A 20,673-nucleotide genomic window follows, 5' to 3' on the forward strand; every position below is an offset into this window, starting at 1 on the left:
TGAAAACAATTGTTCCCTTCCGTGTGAAGTAAAATGGAAGCAAGCTTTCCCTTTCCTGACTACTACCATCCTTTTCCTTTTGGTGTGGGAAACAGCTAGATTTGTTTTCTATTAACAGGATACTAGTAGCACTTATGGCATCTCTAATGCATTTGTCTCAAAGCATTAGAACCATTGTTTTGCCCCTTAGGTGATCTGGGCTTAATTCAGGAAATAAATGCTCTCTGGTAACAATTCTATATCCTTAATAGTTTGTGTGCATCAAATGGAACAGAGCAAGATGAATTATATCTGTACTGAGGAAGATTAGAACAATCTATCTTGCAGGAAAAAAGCCAGTTTTGTTGGTATTAGCTGGGAGATTGTATACTCTGCCTGATCACTGTTAAGAAATAAATGCAGTGGTTTATAGAGAGCAGATTTTAATAGCTGTTTCTAACATGCAGGCACTACAAGCAAAAGATGCAAACCAGACTGATTACTCCACTAGTAATGAGATAAATATTAATTAAATCTATTCAGTGGAATCAGTTTTGCCAGTCTTTTTGCTGGGGAATATCTGTGGCTAGTATATATGGTGAATGCAGATTGCTTAGGTAAAACTCTTGTCTTGCTTGGAGTTGCACCTGCAGCTCAACCTTACACATGAAGGCTTAGTTCATTGGGGGGATTTTAGTGGACTTCAAAGAAAAAATGCCTTGTGAAGCTACCTTCTTTAATGCTCTAAATTTTCCATAGTTCCTTCTTCTTAGTAGAGCAGACATACCATTTCAGTCTTCTACTGTTAAGTCCACTGAAGCTGAATCTAGACATTTACTTGTTTTTCTATGAAATACTATTTCTTGAATGCTAAGTTGAAAAAAAAAAAACAAAAAAACAAAAAACAAAAGGAATGGGGAGATGAGCAGGGGAGGAGCCCTGTATTGACCCAAACTCATCAGAGCCCAGGAGGTATGATGGTTAAGTAAAGGAGTCTTATAGCTATTTTAATTCCATAACAAAAATGGTGTAAAGACACCCACAGTAATTTTGCAAGTCAGAATCTGAAATGCATAGGAAGAAATATAATATTTGCCCTTTTTTTGGTATTATAACACCCTTTCATAATGCAGTATCATTTTACAGCCATTTCTTCTGGTTTTTGTTTTTTGATTCAATGCTCTGAGTCTTTATATTAAACAAAAACAAAAAACAGGTTTATGAGGTGCACTAAGAGCATACCTAGAGGCATTATTGGAGGATGGAAATAACAAATGGAATAGTTCTTATTCAGTTATTAATCAGCTTTCAGAATGACTCGATGTTTTAATGTTAGCTCTTTGTCTTATCCTGCTTGATCTGTTTTACTATTCCTACCACACGGATACCTGTTTTTTTATGTAACTGGCTATCCAATGACTTTGATTGATCTTTATAGAGCTTGTATAAAACTCCTGAGAATTCTGAATACTGGTGACAGTATGTTAAAACTTTGTTTACTCAGTAGGCAACATTTTTAAATGCAGGTGGAGGACACCCTTCTTCACTCTGCCCATTCAGTGCTCAGAGGCCACGCAGCAGAAGCATGGAAACGCTCAGTTACTGCCAAGAAATGTTACTTTCATATGACAGTCCATTGGTTTGAGTCTCTGCTTCACATAGTTTAAAATGTAAAGTGGATTTAGGTGCTTTGGATTTTTTTTTTACTTTTTTATATGGCATGTAATTCCATTAAGTTTTTTTGTAAAGAATTTTTTTCCCAGTGCAGTTTGTGTTCTGGTTTGGGGCTAATATTGTGAGACTCCTTTCTTTTTATGATAGCTCTTAGCTTGTGAATATTTTGTAAGGTGTCTTTGTACTTGGAAGCTTTAAGAAATGAGTTTTCTTTTTAGACTGTATTTTCTTGCAGTGCTAATAATTTTAATTGCTCTGTGTACTTGATGTGAAAGATACTTGCAAACAAGCTTTGATGCAGCAGGATAAAACATTTAAATCTGATTTATTCTAACTGTTTGATCTAGAGACCCATTTTGCGACACTTCAAACTAAGCAGGCAGTATGTAATTGTTACAAGTTACCATCTCTGTATTGCACTCTGGTGGCTTACAGTGGAGGTGTAAACGTAGGCATCACTATTCTATTTTCCACTTGTTTTTGCTAAACAACCATTTGCAGTAGCTTCTGGTTTTCAACATTGATTAGGAAGGACGAGTCACGTATTCTTTTACTCTTTCATCCTCTTATGAAATGCCAGGTGCATTGCTTCTGCAAGGGGTTTGGGCAGTTAGTTAGTTTACTACCTGCACACCAACTTTTATATGTTTTGCATGTGATTTGCAGGTTTTTATATGTGTGACTGTCACATTTTTGAGAAATTAAGCCTGTTTTTCATTGTGCCTCTAAGTTCTCAGAAATTAGAAGTGACTACTTATTTAAAGAATGTTTTTAGAGTCTTTTTGATCATTGAAAGAGTCTCTTAGATCATTGAAAAACTGTAAGTGAAAATAACCTTCTATTACAGGCACAGTAGCCATGGCCTATAATACAGATTAGCATGTGCCAAAACTGGACATTCTTTTAACATGAGTGTAAGGATATTCCAACAGTTTATTCATGTTTCTCTTTTCTTAGATTTAGAAAATGAGCTTCAGAACTTAAGCAGAGATGGTGTATATTTATCTGGATGATAATTGCTTCTAAGGTAGATTAATACCTTTTCTGTCCGAATATCTGTTTACCAGGCAGTCAGCATAGTTATGTCTTAATGTTAGTGACATGAAATACAGATACCTAAAACAGGTTTACTGCCATGACCACTCTCAAGTCAGGTGTTTGTCCTGCTCACAATATTTGAGGGGTTGGGGAAAACAGCAGATCTGCCAGGAGAGCCCTTAAATGTATCAGGCTGCAAATAGAGGATTTATCCAGGGCGGTTACTATCATAGAATCATAGCATAGTTTGGACTGGACCTTCAAAGGTCATCTAGTCCAACCTCCCTGCTATGAGCAGGGACATCTTCAACTAGATCAGGTTGCTCAGGGCCCTGTCCAGCCTGGCCTTGAATCTGCCCAGGGATGGCGCATCTACCAGCAATCTGGGCAACCTGTGCCAGTGTTTCACCGCCCTCATTGTGAAACATTTCTTCCTCAACATGGAAAACAAACATGGACACCTTGGAGACAGCAACAGGGAAAGGGTGAGAACAAGGCAGATCCAGGTGTGACAGGCAATGCTGGTCACTCTTCAAAAGCAACTGCTGCCTGCCCTAAGACTATCTTCGTCTCTCCAGATAAATCTTGGCCTTCATGAAATACATCAAAGAAATTGTATTTAATACACATGGGCAGTGAAGAGAGAGCATTTTGTGCTGGCTCTGCTTTTCATTTATGTTGAGCCTTTGTGCACCTCCTTGCATCCCATTTGTTTTGCTTTGTGCATCACTTTAATGCAAAACCAAAGCAGTATCTGTTCCTTCCTATAGTATCTGAACATGAAAAGCACAAGGAGAGAAAACAAGCTAGGAGTATAAAGTATCAGAAATTTCCAGTCTACTAGTGCTGATGTGACTTGTAATCCAGACAGGACTGTTTATTTTTGTGCAAGTTGTCAAAGTTGATTAAATTATTTCAGATGAGAATTTTCTCCCACTGGATTTTAATCAATGAAATGATGGTATAAATGCTCTTTTCTGTGGTTTGACATCATTGTGACAGTCTGAAGAATAATCAATAGAGATGATAAGGATGGTTACCACTGACTAGTTTATTAGCATTATCAGTTTCACAGTAACTGACCTTTTTCCTCTCTGCCTCATTTCTCTTAATCTGCCATGTTTCATTTTGTCAGATTGATTTCCTTTTACTATAACAGTTGCTATGTGGCAGACTTCAAATGTTAATCAGCCCTTACAGTTTCTCACATGGTGTTGAGAAACTGCTAGCTGTATTTAAGGAAAAATGAGAACGTTTTTTCTAATTGGGTCCTCCTAAGAGTGTTATAAAATAGAAAATTTTACTTACTCCTAGTATCCATTTTATTTCTAAATGCTAAACTTAAATCTTAAAGTGACACAATCAATAATTATTACCAGGAAAGAAGGTGCTACTGTCATTTAAGAAAATCTGTTTATTATGGAATTAAACTAACAGAAATTTATATGGGATTTTTTTAGATTTTTGTGTAAAGTGTACTTGTGTTTGTGTCTCTGAAATATGGTCTGATTGTTGTAAGACATGATTTCTTAACAGTAACAGAAAAGCATGCTTGAATGAGTAGTCATGCATCCACTTTACAATTTCATCTCTCTTGTGCCATGCACAGCAATGTGGCTGGGAAAACTACAGTATCCCACTTTCTCCTATGGTAAATCTGCACCTGAGACCCTTTACCTATAGTTTTTATTCAAGCATAGTATTGTAAATAGTCCCTATTGAAGTTTTTATGGCTATATATATGGGAGACTTATGTATTTAAAATTACATAGAATATATTTCCCTAAGACATGGCATCTGGATGCTGAACTGGTGTTCACCTGATAGGTATGATGTGCACCTGTGGCCTGTTTCCACAATAATCAACTTCTCCCATCAGTGACATTATTCTAAATGAACTGCAGCACACCTGTGAAGTTTGAATGATACACTTTTTTTTTAATCTTATCACCTTTAGAGTTCTACATGTGAAGTTATGGTTTGCAGTAAAATGAATACCTACTATTCTTAATACTTGTTTCTGATCTGCCAAAATGGGAAAATAAGTTATCTTAAACATAATTGCAAAGTAAGTCCTAAGGGATTAGGACTTGGTCTTTATCATAAAATCTACATGTTAATAGGTGAAAAGTCTTCTCCACCCTTTCACTCCGCCAGTGTGGCTGGCGTTTTCGATAGAACACATGTGGAGAAAAATAAGACGGAGTTACTAAGAAATTAACAGCTGAAAATGGGATATTGATTTGAACTTCAGTAAAACATTATTTGGTTTTCTATCTTTCATCTAATTTGGAATCATCTTTTGTGGTGGACTCCTGAGTTTTTGCCTACATTATGGTTATGTTAAGGTTATGTAGTCTTAATGTAATAGTTTCACCCTATGATCTACCGATAGTTGTTTGCCAATGTAAAGCCAGCATATCACGGTATCCTGGTCATTCAAAACTCTTGGAGCTCAAGATGTTCAATTCAGATTGACATGTTCAATGACTAAGCATGAGGATATTGCCTCTTGAGGTTTTTTGAAACTTTTAGAGATTGAGGTACCTAAGGGTTGCTTGAGTTCCCCCGTAGATAAGTTTTGCAACTTAGAGCATCCAGACTTCATTTAAATGCATATACTCTTTTAGTGTTGGACATTGCTCATAAACCTATTTAGCTGATCAGATGTTGGGTCTGGACATGTCAAAGCAGTCTCTGATGACACAGGGTAGGTGTGTGCCCTGCCTGATGTCTGCTCTGTCCAAGTGGTGTTCCTTGCCGTGCTGAGCGTGTGTTGCTCACCTGTGGAACATGATGGCAGCATTGACCCATGTTATTCAGCAGTACAGTGCTCTCTGAAAAGAACTCAGGCATACTCAAAACTGTTTTATTCCAGTAAACCGTATGTTCTGGGACAACTTTGGCAATAATTTTTGTGCAGTTTTCCCTTTCCTTTTCCTTGAGGAGAGCTTGAAATCAGGCAAAGTCAGTGTGGAATTGCCCTGGGAACACTTTGACTAAATCTCTTCATTACGCAGATTCCTGATGCTGTCCTACAGCTACAGCACTATAGTCTTCTGTCTTGGCAAGATGAAACTATGCCAAGTGACAAAACTGATCTTGGAAATGAACAGAACAAAGGGCATTTCTGGTGTCTGGGAGAGGTCCAAAAGAGAGGGTCCTGGGTGTGGCATAAAATTGCATAGGCTCCGAGAGATTTTGGAGCACATTTAGTGATGTCTGTGTGTTGTTACTAGATTTTTGCTATGTAATTTATGACTAAATAAAAATCAATTTAAGAACAAACCTCTGCAGCAGTACTATAGGTTACTTAGCATTCCTGAAAACATCTCAGTGCTTTCTTGGTGCTACATTCTAAGTTTATGGACAGAATAGACCTTGTATAGTAAACTGTTCATTTTTGCATCATACAACTTCAGTAATAGCAATAATGAAATTATTAATTTAGTTAAATATCACTAGATACACTTTTTACTGCTTTCTGTGCAGATTCTTCTGAAACCTTTTCTTCTTGTCTGTGCCATGTTTCCCCATGTACTACTTAAAACACTCCTCTCTAAGATTCATCAGTCTAAAGCTTCCCTCCGACACATCTTTTTTAAAGAAATTAATTTAAATACAGTCTTGTGCTTCATCTAGGTAAGATTTTACATCCACATTGGAGAGGTTTGCTCAAAGGACAGGAATTATGAGCATTTTTCTATGTGGCTTTCCCCCCACTTATTTTTGGATGGGGTACCATGTAGAAAGTTGAGAGTTGTTTGTTTTGATTTTTGTCTTAAGTGAAAAAAAATCCTTCTGGTTAGAAAAGAATTGTTTGATCATGTTATCTGGCTGCTGTTTATAATATATGAAACAAGTTGGTTTTATTTATACTAAGTTATTTCTATAAACTACTTGTAGATACATCTGAAAGTATCCTTGGGCTTGTGAAGTTTGATATGACAGGCTCCTGCAGAAACGTGTTTGTTTGAACTTAGTGTCTGTGACTTAGTGATATCTTTTTCTTTCAGTACTTGGGTTTTAAAGAGCTGTGGAAGCATAATTTATGTGAGGGCATGTTGAGGGTTAAGATTGTGGGGTGACAATCAAACCCTGGCAGATGTATTGTTAACCTCCTCTCCCCCCCCACTTCCCCCTTTTGCCCCTCCCTCTCCCCCCTTCCCACTCAGGACAGGCGATCGGGAGGGAAAGAAGGACAGAGAGAAGAGAGTTGGAAAAGTTAAAGATGTTTTACTAATGCTACTAATAAGAATAGAGAAAATAATACGAAATATACAAAACCAATCTTGAAAGTCTCAGCAACTGCAGAGCCAGCACCCAAAGTCCTGGATTGGACTCTGTAGCCAACCGGAGCTGGATTCAATCTCTCACTAGGCCTCAGTTCACAGGGACCACCAGCAAGGTCCTCTCCTGATGTCAGCCATGAGGAAAAAGGGAAGGAGAAGGGAAAAGGCGACGAGATCCTCATGATCTCCCACTTTTATATGAAGTATTCACGTGAATGGAATGTTATACACCGTTGGTCAGTCTCTTGGTCACCGGTTTCTCGTTGCCCCTCTTGCGAGATGTCCATCCGTGCTTATCAATAAGTTTGCATTCTATTGCTAGGTTTACCAAAACATGTGTCTGGTTCTCCAGAAAAACGCAGCTAATATGAAGGCTTTAGCTGACAGGCAAAATTCACTAAAAGAGGAACTTGTTTTTTAACAAAACCAGGACAGGGAAGTTTCTGTTGTTGTTTGTTTTTAAAGAAGTCATGTCAGGATCCTTTAGTTTACTCTTGTAGATTTAAACTTACAGCTTTCTTTTTATTAAATGCTTGCTTCTTTCTGTGCTCTGTGCGTACTAAACTGTTTATCTTCGCCATTAACTTTCCTTTTATCAAGACCTATATTTCATCAGCATACCCTTCTCCCACTTCTTCACCATGTATTAGTCCTTCTTCAAATCGAAGCTCATTTAGGGTAATACTGTGCATCTTGGAAGGCTAGGCTCCTTATCTGTGCTGACAGGCAAACAAAGGATCCCTTAATACTTTTCACATGTGTGCAAACTACACACATAAGCAAACTGAAGGGGAAAATAGAGGTCATTAAATTGATATTACGTGTCATTATTTTATCTTGTCACATCAACCCTCAGCAATTTACCAGGCTTAGGATATTGGGCACCACAATGGGGCTAATTAACGGGCAGTGTGCTTGTTTACTTTAGGATTTCCAAGTGTCCCATAGGTGACAAAATAAAGTCTAATTATTTTGATATTTTATTAAGTGGCTTGTCAGCCATTACATAATTACTTCTGAAAAAAAAAAAAACCTGCAATATGACAATTACGGATATCGGGAAGGTAGAGCCTGTTGATATTTTTTGTGAGAACAACAATTGCAATGTAAGTCTGGAGGAAAGAGAAACAGATGAAACAGTATTGTGATACTACAGTGAATGTTGTTTTTCCTGCTGTGTACAATTATATGTAATTAGATCTGTCCTTTTTATTGTGCTGTCTAAAAAATTAATTCTACCTATCTAGGTACTGAATGAGCTTGCAAGTAAGATAGCAAGATCAACATAGTCTGAAGAAATAATTAGTAACAATTTAACAGAAATTGTTCTGTTCAGGCTAAATCAATGGTAATGGAAATGAATAAATGGGTGGAAACCTTAAGTAATTACAAATCCTTTAAATTATTCTTGAATTAGAAAGTAGGAGACAATAACAGATTTAATTACTTTTATAGATGCATAAGAAGAGAACTTTCTGAATTCTCTCATTGTTCTTTCTTTTCTGTAGTACACTTTTTTAGGCAGCTGTTATTGTGTTTACTGTACCTTTCTGGACTTTTTATGCTAGTTGGTTAGCTAAGCTAGACATACCAACTTGGGTACTCTGGTTTTCCCCCAAAATGAGTTACAAACATCAATGGGAAGAAGTAGACTTCTTATTGTGTTATCTAACTTCTGTACTCTGGTTTCAGACTGTTTATTTTTGGCACAATTCTTATTTTTTGCATCACTCTAAGGAGGAAAGACCATTATTATTTTTGGTGGTCTGTGCAACACAGAGAAACCTTTAAGAAATAGTGAATTTACCTTTATTTAATGGGTATGTACTAGTATGTTTAGATGGGGCATGTAATTAAAGAAAAAAAAGTGCTTTTTCATTCTGTTGCACCACAGAAAGTTTGAATTTGATGTGTTAATATACTGCCTAGATTGTACTGTTTGCTTTTAAATTTAGTTAAAGAGTATTTTCTCATGGACTTTTCATATGTATTCCAGTATCTTTAAAAGATCCGATATCTTCATGGTGGTTTTTTTCTATATTTGTAAACTATGGTGTTTCAAAAGAGTTATTAGCTTTATGATGCATCATGAAGAAGAGAAATCCACAAAAGGCAAAAAAGTGTCAAGATTGACTCTAAAGATACTATCAGCTAAATTGAAATAAAGCGGAATAAATTGGAAAGGAGCTAGATGATACCTTTTGTATCACCATGGAAATGCAAACGTCAGAGAACCTTAACCTAGGGCATGCTGCTGAGACGTGGGGAGCTCTCAAAACCTGATACTGGTATTTTGGTTTTCTTGGCCTTAAGGAACAGCATTACAAAGATTCTGCATTAAAGCATTTGCTAATTGACCCAAACGCTTTCTTGGTATAAACTATTCTCAGTTATTACAGAAGACCATTTTCAATCAAAAGTTATGAATGACTGAAGTAAAAGAACAACAGCAACAAAAATCCTCTCAGTTACTGTTTTGGATTTATAGACCAATGAGAGATTGACTCAGTCTTCACAATAAATGAATTACTTAATTTTGTTTAACTTCTCTCCCTTCTTTAGCTGGAAAGGCAACTACTGATGCAGAACCAGATGAGAGAGAGACAAACAGCCATGCAGATTGCTTGGTCACGAGAATTTCTCAAATATTTTGGGACATTTTTTGGACTTGCTGCTGTAGTTTTAACAGCTGGGTATGAAGTTTATTTCCTAACAGAAAATACAGATATACTACATTTCTTTTGCTATGATGATGCTGAATCTTCCTTTTACGTTGTAGCAGGTAGTTATTTTTATCCAGTAACTGCTCAGAGGTTCATCAGATGACAAAGTGACTCATTCTGTTTGCTTCCAGATGTCTTTTGGTTATGTCTGTACTGCAGACTTTTATAAAAGCAGAGATGTGAGCTGTCAATAAAACTATACAGCTGAAGTACCAAAAGTTCAGTGTAAAATAAAAGTTGTGTATGGGACAGGAGGAATTGTTTAAAATCCATGCTATTTTCTTGTCTATATTGTGATTTACTGAACTATTAATGAGCAAGATATCCTCCGCCATCTGTTTTTTCTAATATGTCAGTGAACAAGTGGACATGTTCTGGAACCTGTTCACTTCAAGTTTGAATGAAGAAACTCACCCACAGGGAAAAAACCCTGCCTAATAAAGCTGCATTGCAAGAGAAAGAAATTGCCTTATAGGGCTTTTGTTTGGTAACATTTTTTTCTTGTGCTATTACATTATTAGAGGGAATGCATAAAATATTTGTGGGTTTGTTTACATGATACAGATTAAATGCATCTTATGTATTGTGTGTTTTCAGTGGACTCAGGTGCATTTGGAACTGAACATTGTATCTTGCTTGCTGCATGTTGCGTGTGACTGGATGGATATATACACGTGCACATGCATGCTACGCAGCTTAGATAATCCCATTTTTGTTAGATATGTTCAAAACTCACTTGAAGCATTTTTTAATACCCTTGGGTTGACAGTTGAGCAAAAAGGCAACCAGAAGATTAATTCTTCTGAGGAAATCTAAGACTTGCTCTTCTTTCATTAGAGAGTGTAGAAGGATACACAAGTCCCAGACAGTCGAGGTCAAACTAAACTAACAGCGCTGATGTGCTGAATGTCCTAAATAATATTTCTTTTCTTTCTTTTTTCTTTTTTTCTTTTTTTTTCTTTTTTTTTTTTTTTTCTCCCTCAAACAGAGCAATAAAGAAGAAGAAGCCAGGAGTTTTACTGCCAATAGTTCCCTTAAGCTTTATCTTTGCCTATCAATATGATATGGGCTATGGGACACTGTTGCAAAGGATAAAAGGTATGTGTATGTAAGTCTGTCTGGTTCACGCATAGAACCAAGCTTAATATTTCAAATAACCTCTTTTTCAAATGATTGGGAGAAAATTTGCAATATATTTTTCTCTTTCTTTTCTGGAAAAAAATCTTACTCTTTCATTTCTTTCCTTCTCTGTTACAATCAATATTTTCCCAGTCAAGAGTACTCTATTTTTACAGCCTTCCCCTCCAGTTGAGACTGTTTATTAATGTCTCTTATTGTTTTTTAAAAAAACATGAATTCTAAGGCTATAAATACAGCTGAAGTAAGTGTTGCATATTTGGGAGAAATTACGGATCTAGTTATTTCCTTCCATATTCCACTCTGATGCTGCTGTTTTAGCAAGGGCTAGTGATTATAAAAACAGATAAAGGGATAGAGACAGGAATCATACCCTTATAGCTTTGTGACCAAGTACAGTCATCTGCTGATCATCTTGCCACAGTGCCCTGCTAAGATGGAAAAAACAAAGGTGAGCCCCAGAAAGTGAGCCCTTGCTTCATAGTTAGTTGTCAATGGCGGATCTGATTAAGTGATGGGTGTTGAGAATTACAGAGGTGCATTTATGTTAGATCTGATTCCTGGTGGAGGAAACACGCTAGGAGAGTGCTCACTGTATGTGAAGACAGCATTAGGCCATGGCTGGTCACTTTCACAGATCATCTTAGTTAACTAGCTTGATTTTCCTGTTCACTACTGACATAAGCATATTGAAACAAAATAAAAATTCGTTTCAGTTCTTGGTCTTAACCTGCAGACCTAAGAGCTAGCTTTCCTAACTCTGTGTACTTTGTTGAAAATAATGATAAATTAATCAGACAAACTCTGAGGTATTTTCTGCTGCATAGAGGTGCAAATATATTTAGATGATACAACAGTGTATATCTGTGAACATTTCCAAAACCCCACTAAATACATTTATTGGGATTTTAATATGAAGAAGCAGCTAAGGACAGGGAGAAACACTGGGTGAGATTAGTACAGCAATGCAGAAGAAACACTTGGAATTTAGGATTTGTTAATTTTTTTTTTTTTAAGTGAGGTAATTTTCATTCCAGAATTTTGAAAGAGTGAGCATATGGTAATGCAAACCCCATGGCAAGAGTATGTAGTGTGTTTACTGAAGACCATGTGGTCCTGTATAGGTTGAAGAGGAGCAGTGTGGTATCCTATTGCTTTCCAAATAGGAAAAGTCATCTTCATAACTTTAGATCCACTAGAGCAACTTCAGCAATATGCAAGGCTTGTGAAAAGGTTTTGAAAAAATGAAGCTATGGAGCCAAATGGACAATAAGATAAGACGAAATATGCCAAACTAACTCTGTCTTTTGCAGGAAGATAATTTCTCTTTTCCAAAAGAAATGTGGTAGATCTACTATGAAAGCATTTAGTGTGGTATCACATGAAGATTAAGTTAGCATGAAGGACATGGAAATTGGTAGACAGGTAAGCATTGGAGTAAATAGAAGTTTTCAAAGGTTTGTACTCAAAGAGGAAGGCTAGGCTTTGGCAGGGTTATTAGCAATGTTCTTCAAGATTTGATCTGGATCTGCATTTGTTTTGTGTTTGAAACTGAGTAGACTATGCTAATCAAATCTGTGGATGACAAACTTGATTGTTGTCATCAACAGAGAAGTAATGAACTGCAGTACAAGATGAACTGATGACTTAAAGAACAGAGACAGTAAAATAGGATTCAATTTGATAAGAAGGTCAGTGAGAAGCTAGAGACTAACAGGGTTTTCTACCATCAGAGTTCAGCAGCTAGAAAATGATAGAAAAAGGGAGAAAACCTGGATGTATTAGGTGATCACAGAATGAGTATGATCCAAAAGTGTGATGAAAATTATGAGAGTCAAACGAAGTCTAGAAAGATCACGCGAGGTTTCCTGGTATCATCACAGCGTGGTTGAGGTTGGGCAGGACTTCCGGAGGTTCTCTGGTTCAACACCCCTGCTCAAGCAGGATCACCTAGAGCTAATTGCCCATGAAAAGGTGCAGGTGGCTTCTGAATATCTCCAGGGATGGATATTCTACAACCGTAGTACAAATAGAGAGTACAAATAGGGAGGTATTGGTGCAGGAAAACAGTAATGTCTTCCTTGGAAATTTATACATAATTTGGATCACTTCTGTATAAGGAATCTAGAATTACTTAAGAGTTAAAATTATCAGGGAATGCCGACCTGCCTTACAAGAGAAAAAAAAAAAATACTATTAGTTTGTTTGACCTTATAAAAAGACAGGAGAGATCTGGGTCTACAGATCCTACTTGCAGTCTAGGATAAAGGAAAGTAAGAGAAGGAAATTAAACTAATTACTAGTATCAGCACTAGAATAAAAGGAAATGGATCAACTTGAATGACTCTGGGCTGGAAATCAGAAGAAGGTTCATAATTATGTGGAAATCAGGTTCAGGAGGTCATTTTTATTTTAAAATTAAAATAAAGTAGTTGGAGAGAAGGTTTTATGACACAATTAACCTGCAGCCACAGTGCTCGTTCTTATTACTCATCTGATCCCTGTGTCCGTTCCCTGACTGCTTTCTCAGCCCATTCTCTCCTTGCCTATGTATTCTGTTGATGCATCCCATGCTTCATCTCTGTGGTGTAATAATGTGTACACCATTCTCTTTATTGTTCCTCTTTAACTGGTCTTTTTCCTCCAGGGTGTGCCTACATTTAGCCTCACAGCCGTTTCCCCCTCCTAAGCTAATCTGCAATTATTTCCGTGCTGCACAATCTTCCTTGTATCTGAACCACCTTGATCAAAGAGCCCTGCATCTGCTGTCCTTCATTATTTGGAATCAGTTTATACCCCTGGAAGGTTTCTCTATTTCTCTTTCGTCAGGCATTTTGTCTCTGATCTTGCTTACAGTTAAGTTTTTCTTCTGTCTCTATCCTACTTGTCCAAAAACTTTCTCATAACTTGGTTATGAAACTGAAGGGGTTTTTTCCTTTTTCATAGTATGCACTAATTCAAGCAAAAGCTGAGTGCATAGAGGGGAAATACCTAGTTTGAGCTCTGCTTGTACTATTGAAAAGCCATAAGTGTGCCAGGACCATGTATCAGAACTGAATCTTTTGGGGACGGCAGTTACAGAACAGCCCTCAGGTGCGCTATCTTCTCTGAATGGCTGAGAACATGAGAAATCAATCATGGACCTGCTATCTGTGTTTTTCGTCTTGCTGTTCTGCTTTTCCTCCCAGTCCAGGTACATGTTGCTGGTGTTTCTCAGACAAATGATCAGAGGAGCAAAGGGATTACATAGCCAGCTTCCAACTGCACAGAACTTCTCTACTGTGCAATGAAACTCGGGCTACCTTTTCCAAGATTTGGATAGTTCACAGCTTGTATCCAGAGCCATGTGAGAAGGATGGTGACTGGGAAGTCTGCTCTCACACATGTGAGTGACAGGCATAGAGATTTAACTATGTGGAACATCTCTGTCAAATAAGATCTCTTGCTATTCCATAATCAGATGCTATATGCGACTGACTGGCAGTGTGTTATTACCAGTTACTCAGAGTGGTAACCAGTGTTGTCCTGCTGCATATTACCGAGGTGTGGAGATCCCAAGCACTGTAATACTACCAAAATTGCAGTTGGAGATTTCAGCATTCAGACCTGTTTTAAAGAATGACCTCATTCTCAACTGCATTACTATATTCAGTCATATTTGTTGGACATAAATACAGCGTCAAATCACTGCCCTAGTGATCCTTGAGCGAGGAGTTAAGTCAAAGGTAAAAACGATTGTTGGCATTGTACCAAATGGCATCAGCCAAAACAAACACATTCTTTGCCTAATCTTCATCCTTTCTTGTATCACAATCAGACCACCACAGCTTACGCATGATGTTCAGTCTGTATCTTTGGTTTTTGCATTCTTTATCCTAGATGTTTTCATTCCAGCCTTACCCAAAGCATTCTGCACCCTACAACTTTTCTGTGTTATGCTGTTAAGGCTGAATGTTTAGGTAACTGTCTTAGCAAACGTTTTGTGAGCAGTCTGCTTTGACTCATGTTTCCTCAAGTCCCGTGCTACCCATTTTCTGCCTGTAGCCTGACATCTTTCAGCCCAGGCCTTAGACAAGAAGAGAAATTGTACCCAAATATGGCATGTCTAGGATACTGTGTAGAGGGAATTTGCTTGTTAAAGCTTATGTACACTTTTATAATATGTGTATGTCTGGTCCACCTTCTTCTCAGACTCCTAATTGGTCAAATATAATAACAGGTTGGTACAAAGTACATGGTGATCCTAAGTCCTTGCTCTATGTCGTGACTCCATTCCAAAGCATGTGTGTAATAAATCCCTGTAACTCCATGTAGTGTTTAGGAGGAAAGGGCTAACAGAAATGGCAAGAACAGCACAATTGGTCATTTTGGCTGAAGTTCTTTCAAACAAACATAGCCTGAAGCAGATATTCAGTTCAGACCAAACACTTCCATGGAACACTTCTGTGTGGATTTATCCCAACTGTACAAAATTCCTTAAAGACAAATTTAATGCTACACTAGCATCAGTTGGTTTGTGAAATACATAGCTGTGACATGGTATTTTGTTGTTCTGGCCCAAACAAGGACAGCTTAATCTTGTCGTTGTTGTTTTTTAACTTGCTTTGATTTCTTACTGTAAGGGTGAGGAAATTCATTTAATTTCTTTATTTTTTAAGGTGAAGCAGAGAACATATTGGACACACAGAGCACTTTGCTAGAATTGCCGAAAGGACCACTCACTTATGAAGACCTGGAGAAAATCAGAAGATCTCAGAGCAAGTTCTTCATAGAAAAATAGGAGGATGGTATTGAAAATATCTGAAATGTGATTGTAATACTGGTTTGGGGCATAAATTAATGACTAAAAAAATTAGAAAATTTTGAGCTTTTATAGAATCAAAATAAAATTATTTTTTTTTAAATCAGTACTTTCTAAACCAATTATTTTAATATTGTATGTATCTCTTGAAAATATCCATTGCTACTGTATTTTTCTTGTTTAGAGTGAAATATTGGATTTCCACTGTCTATTTAGAGTCTGAAATAACTTTCACCTGTAGTAAAAATGTCTGGTACTGACCAAACTCATGAGAATGAAAAAAATAAGTTGATTAGTAGTTACAAATTTGTATAAATATGTTTATAATTTTCAAATATATTCAAGGATGTATAGCTCAATTTGAAGTCAGGCATAGACAGTCAACTTCTTTGAAAAATAAGACACTTTTATTTGCTGTTCTTTAGGCAGTAAGCTCACCATCTCCACTTAAAATTCTGGAATAAACAACTTTTATCAGAAGTAGGTTCAGAAGTAAACACGTCACTTACTAACTGTGTTTTACTCTTAGGAAAAACTATATTAAAGTATGAGCAGAGATAATTTCTCAAAAAGAGAAAACAAATTATGTAGCTATTTCCTGAATCTTTTTAATGCTTGTTTGACATACTGAAATTCAGGATAATTTGTTTACATGAAACCAGAGTTTCACTACTAAGATAAATATTAACTTAGACTAACAGCAAGCAAAATTATTAATCTATGTTTTTGTAATGGATAGATCCAAGGGGCTTTACAAGTACTGAAAAACTGAGGGATTTTTTTGCATGCCTTTACTCTAGCATGCTATATACTGAGAATATAATTTTAGTATATTTTAGTGTTCTGATGTTACACTTAGCCAAAAAACCCACATCTTTCTGCACTGGAAATCTGCTTTAAAAACAGATTTTTTTTGCATTTTGCATGGTAACTCTTCTAGCATTAGTCTAATTGTGGAAAGAAAAACAAATGCTCAAAAAGCATCCAATAATGAGTTAAGCCTAAGTCTGTATTGACAATTTGCTGAGTTAAAAATTAAATTCCAGCCAGAGATAATGCCCCGAGTCTGTTTTTAAAGACTACTTGACTGAAATTAGAATATTGTTACAGTAAAATGAGTGAATATATAATAAAAGCATCTCAATTTAGAAGAAATGAATAGCACAGTTTCCATAGCTGTGTAAGACTGATTTCTGAATATTCACTTCTGGATTCAATAATTTCTGTAATTGTTTCAGTCATCTGTGTGTTTACAATGCATACTATCTGTAAAGAATTTCAAATGTTATGCATTTTAGTGTGCAGTGTGATAAAATGGGTTTTAATAGCTTGTTGGGTTATAATAGCTTGGTCTACACTTTGGCTGTTCAGGATTTAAGGCAGTGATTCTAATTGCTTGGAAAGAGTGCCTCAACTCAGCCTGTGGTGCTACACATGTTCTCTGAGCTCACAAAATGCAGCCCAAGAACACCTCGTGTTTTTGGCCTGTCCTATAACATAAACCCTCACCACTTGATGCTATATTATGTACTGCTCTTAGGACGTATGTATCGTTGCTTGTTTTTCTTTGAGTAACAGATCATCTACTACCTTTCCTCCAGTTACTGAAGTCTACCTTGCTTTAATTTTGAAGAAGCTATAACAGCCTTTTACGTGTTAATCTCTGTCATCTTCCAAGAAAGAAAATCAATTAAACCAGCTTGTTTTGGTATTTTTACTTATCCATTTGTGCCTTTTAATGTGCCTTTTAATTCTGTGAAAGATATTTTCACAAGAGAGCAGTTTTAACAGTCCATTCAGTAGTTTTATTTACAAATCCTAGAAAATTAGGAAATAGCCTAATCCTATCCACTGTGAATTAGGAATTAGTATTTGTGTGTTTGCGATAGATTGCTGGCTATGGTGTTGGATCAAAAGGTGGTGTTAAAGGAAGTAAGCAGGCTAAGCAAAATAATGAAACAGATTGCAGTTTTAGGAGATAATAGGATAGCTGTTTATTACTCCATCCTGGCTATTCTTTTTTTCTCCCAAATGTTAAACTTAGATCAGTATGTTAATCCATTGCAAGACTCCACACTAAAAAGTGATGGAAATGGAGCAAGTTTAACTCACTGTTACACAGCAAGTATCAGTGAAAATTACACAATTTATAAGGGAAAAGCAACAGGCTCTAAGCAGGACAGTATAATGCTGAACCCAGAAGTAGAGTTAAATGGACTATATAATGTGCCAAAGATTGTCAAGAAGCTAAGGCTTAGTCACTTTTACTGCATTTGTTTTAAACTGTTAGCTTAACTTTTTTCTTGATGAATATGTGCTTTTCTTTTGAATATGCTGATTCTTCATAACAGAGTTATTTATTCTACTACCAGTGTATTAATCAAAATGCATGCACATCCCAAGCCCAGTCTATCTGTCACATAGATATCCAGCCACAGAGTGGCTGAATTGTATGATTTCCTTCAGAAAACAATAAAAGAAAGCAGGAAAGCTTACTTTTGACAGTGTCTAATATAGCCCAAGTTGCCTGTGATCATCATACCAGTTGTACTCACAGCTATAAATAAATAGATAAAACAGCAAAAACATCCTGCTCCTTTTTGTCATTTGTGTTCAACTGCCTTCAGCTATAAACTTACTTTAATATATGACAGCAACTGTCTTTGGCTTCATGAATCTCTGGGGAAGAGAAGAAGAATAACTGCAGGGGGAGCGTGTTCTGACCTGAGGGTACTAATCTTACTACCTTAATCCTGTTGTTTTTTCTGTTGTAATGTCTGATAGCCATATATCCTGAATCAGTGTCACTCAGAGCAGGATTCTTCTGGGAAAGTGAGAGGTAAGTCATGATTAGGATGTCAAAATTAAATCCTTTGTGTTCTTATTATGGATATGTCTCATTTAGAATCCAAGAAAGTGCATGTTACTTGTATGCTACAACTACCTGCCCCACACTTCTCTTGTTAATCTGGTTTTGATAAGATACATGTGTATTGTTGAGAAACAAGCAAAGTCAGTCTCAGGGGTCCAGTTTGGGCCCTTCGTTCCTTGGATGAATGATCTAACTTTTCTGCACCCTTCCTTACAATAGGGAAAAATTATTTTTACAGCACCTTCCTGAAGGTTTTGAAGTTATTTTTTGATTACGGCTGCATGTCGCTGCTTTTGAAAGTAGGAGAGAAAAGCACTTACATGGACATACACAAATGAGATGAGATAATTTCTGTGTTATTATTTAGTTGTTTTATGAGTCTTGGGGTTAATTATACAAAAATCCTTGGATTTCCTTTTGTTTTTTTGAACTGTTTTCTTAAAGGAGAACTGTTTTCTAAAACCCACAGTCATCTGAGGAAGATAGCTGTACAACACTGGTACTTAGTCACCAATCATATCCATGCAGCATTTCATGTTTCATGTATTTCATGTTTCTTGCAGAATCCTGTCTGGTTCTAAGCAAACTTAAGAAATATTTTAAATTTGTGTTTGGTCAGCTTTCAAAAACGAAGTTGATCTTGCAGCAGTGAATTGCATGAATTTGAAATGAAGTCTCTGAAAAAAGGCTAATGAAGTTCATGCATTTCTGTCCTACATCTGATCTGCTGTGCAGATTGTCTGACATTTAACATATGAATAAGCCTTTCATTCAAGGTACTCAAGGCTATCAGAGTATTGTTAAAGGGTATCCTTTTTATTCAGCCACTGGTTTTCATCAAATATCCTCTGCCCTATGCAAACTTTGATTGCTATTGGCCAACAGATAGTGCAAGGGGGAGAAACAGTACAATCATCTTATTTTAGGAAAGCAAAGAACACAAAATACTTGCTTTGAGATAGTACACTGGATGTACCTATCTTGCAAGATCCTACAGATCACAAATGGAATTTCATTTTTTTGGCTCTATTGTTGTCTGTTCTTCTTTATAATACAAACAGTGAGAAGGTGGATAGTTACTTCAGATTGGTTGTATTTAAATTATTTATTTTCTTGAATAAAGTAGGTTTTTAGCTATGATAAACAGATAAACCTAAGTTCTGACTTAGTTTAAATTCATAGCAAATTACTGCAAGACTGCCAGTGAGGCTTTTCTGTATAAAATCCTGTATGATTTAAAGTTACATGACTAACATAGTAAGTTTTGTTATAACCTACTATTGAAATCACAGTAGATGTAGTCAAAAGCCCTAGATTCAAAGCCAGTGTTACTAAAATATAGCTGCAGGAAAAGTACTGAGCAATACACCCTACTAGTGAAACAACATTAAGCATAGTAACATTAAGCAATGTCAAACTACTGCTAGCTCATTCTGATATGATCCTTAATAAAACTCATTAACTCACTGCCTGTTACTGCAGTCTTTAATCTTAGGAAGAGAGTGTTCATAGCCTGTGCTTTTCAACATGAAAAGCAATGAAGAGTGCTGCAGTGTGGGCTCCCCTGAGGAATTATGAATGGATTGAAAAGGCATTGCCTCCAAGGCCTCTTTGACAACTCGTGCTTTATCACCTACCAACAAGCACAATGGAAAGCACAGGAAGTATTGTCTTTCACATTCAGTAGCCCTGAAGAAGAAGCAGGTGAAGTCAGGAAAACTAGGTTTAAACTATTTGTTTTCCAGTATCTTGAGTGCTTGTATTTAGCAGCTGTAGTCAGAGGTGTGATCAGAATTCAAAGGTTACCTGCTTCAGACAGCTGCAAAAATGAAGTTCTTAAAAAGAAAAACACTGAAGGTGGCCATCATAATGCCTGCCTTTGCTTAGGGGAAGTAATGTGTGGTGCCACAGTAACTGATGGTCCAGTTAAAATCGAAACTAGAGCATGTGGAGATTCAGGAGTTTTCCAGCTAGACTGACAAATCAGCTTGCTATTTGGGGACCTTTCCCAAAATTCCCTGGTGAAAAAGTGAGAGAGATATATCCAACATTTTGGTGCTTTTAAAGACTGGATCCAATATTGAGGATGGGCATCAAGTAGGGTATAAAATAAGTGATGTTAGTTTACAAGCTAAGTAAGTCACCAGGGCAGTCACT

General features: G+C 36.7%; 1 protein-coding gene across 1 annotated transcript in view; it reads left to right on the top strand.

Moving 5' to 3' along the window:
- The window catches only part of PLGRKT (plasminogen receptor with a C-terminal lysine), a 29,276-nt gene extending 11,046 nt beyond the window's left edge, over window positions 1–18,230 (top strand). Inside the window, exons 3-5 of the mRNA XM_065861181.2 lie at window positions 9,546–9,676; window positions 10,695–10,804; window positions 15,502–18,230. Of these exons, the coding sequence (XP_065717253.1) occupies window positions 9,546–9,676; window positions 10,695–10,804; window positions 15,502–15,623 (363 nt within the window). The 3' untranslated portion in view covers window positions 15,624–18,230. The remainder of the gene's footprint in view (window positions 1–9,545; window positions 9,677–10,694; window positions 10,805–15,501) is intronic.
- The last annotated feature ends 2,443 nt before the right edge of the window (window positions 18,231–20,673 follow it).

Source organism: Patagioenas fasciata, chromosome Z (assembly GCF_037038585.1).
Source record: "Patagioenas fasciata isolate bPatFas1 chromosome Z, bPatFas1.hap1, whole genome shotgun sequence".
In the NCBI taxonomy this organism is placed as follows: Eukaryota; Metazoa; Chordata; class Aves; order Columbiformes; family Columbidae; genus Patagioenas; species Patagioenas fasciata.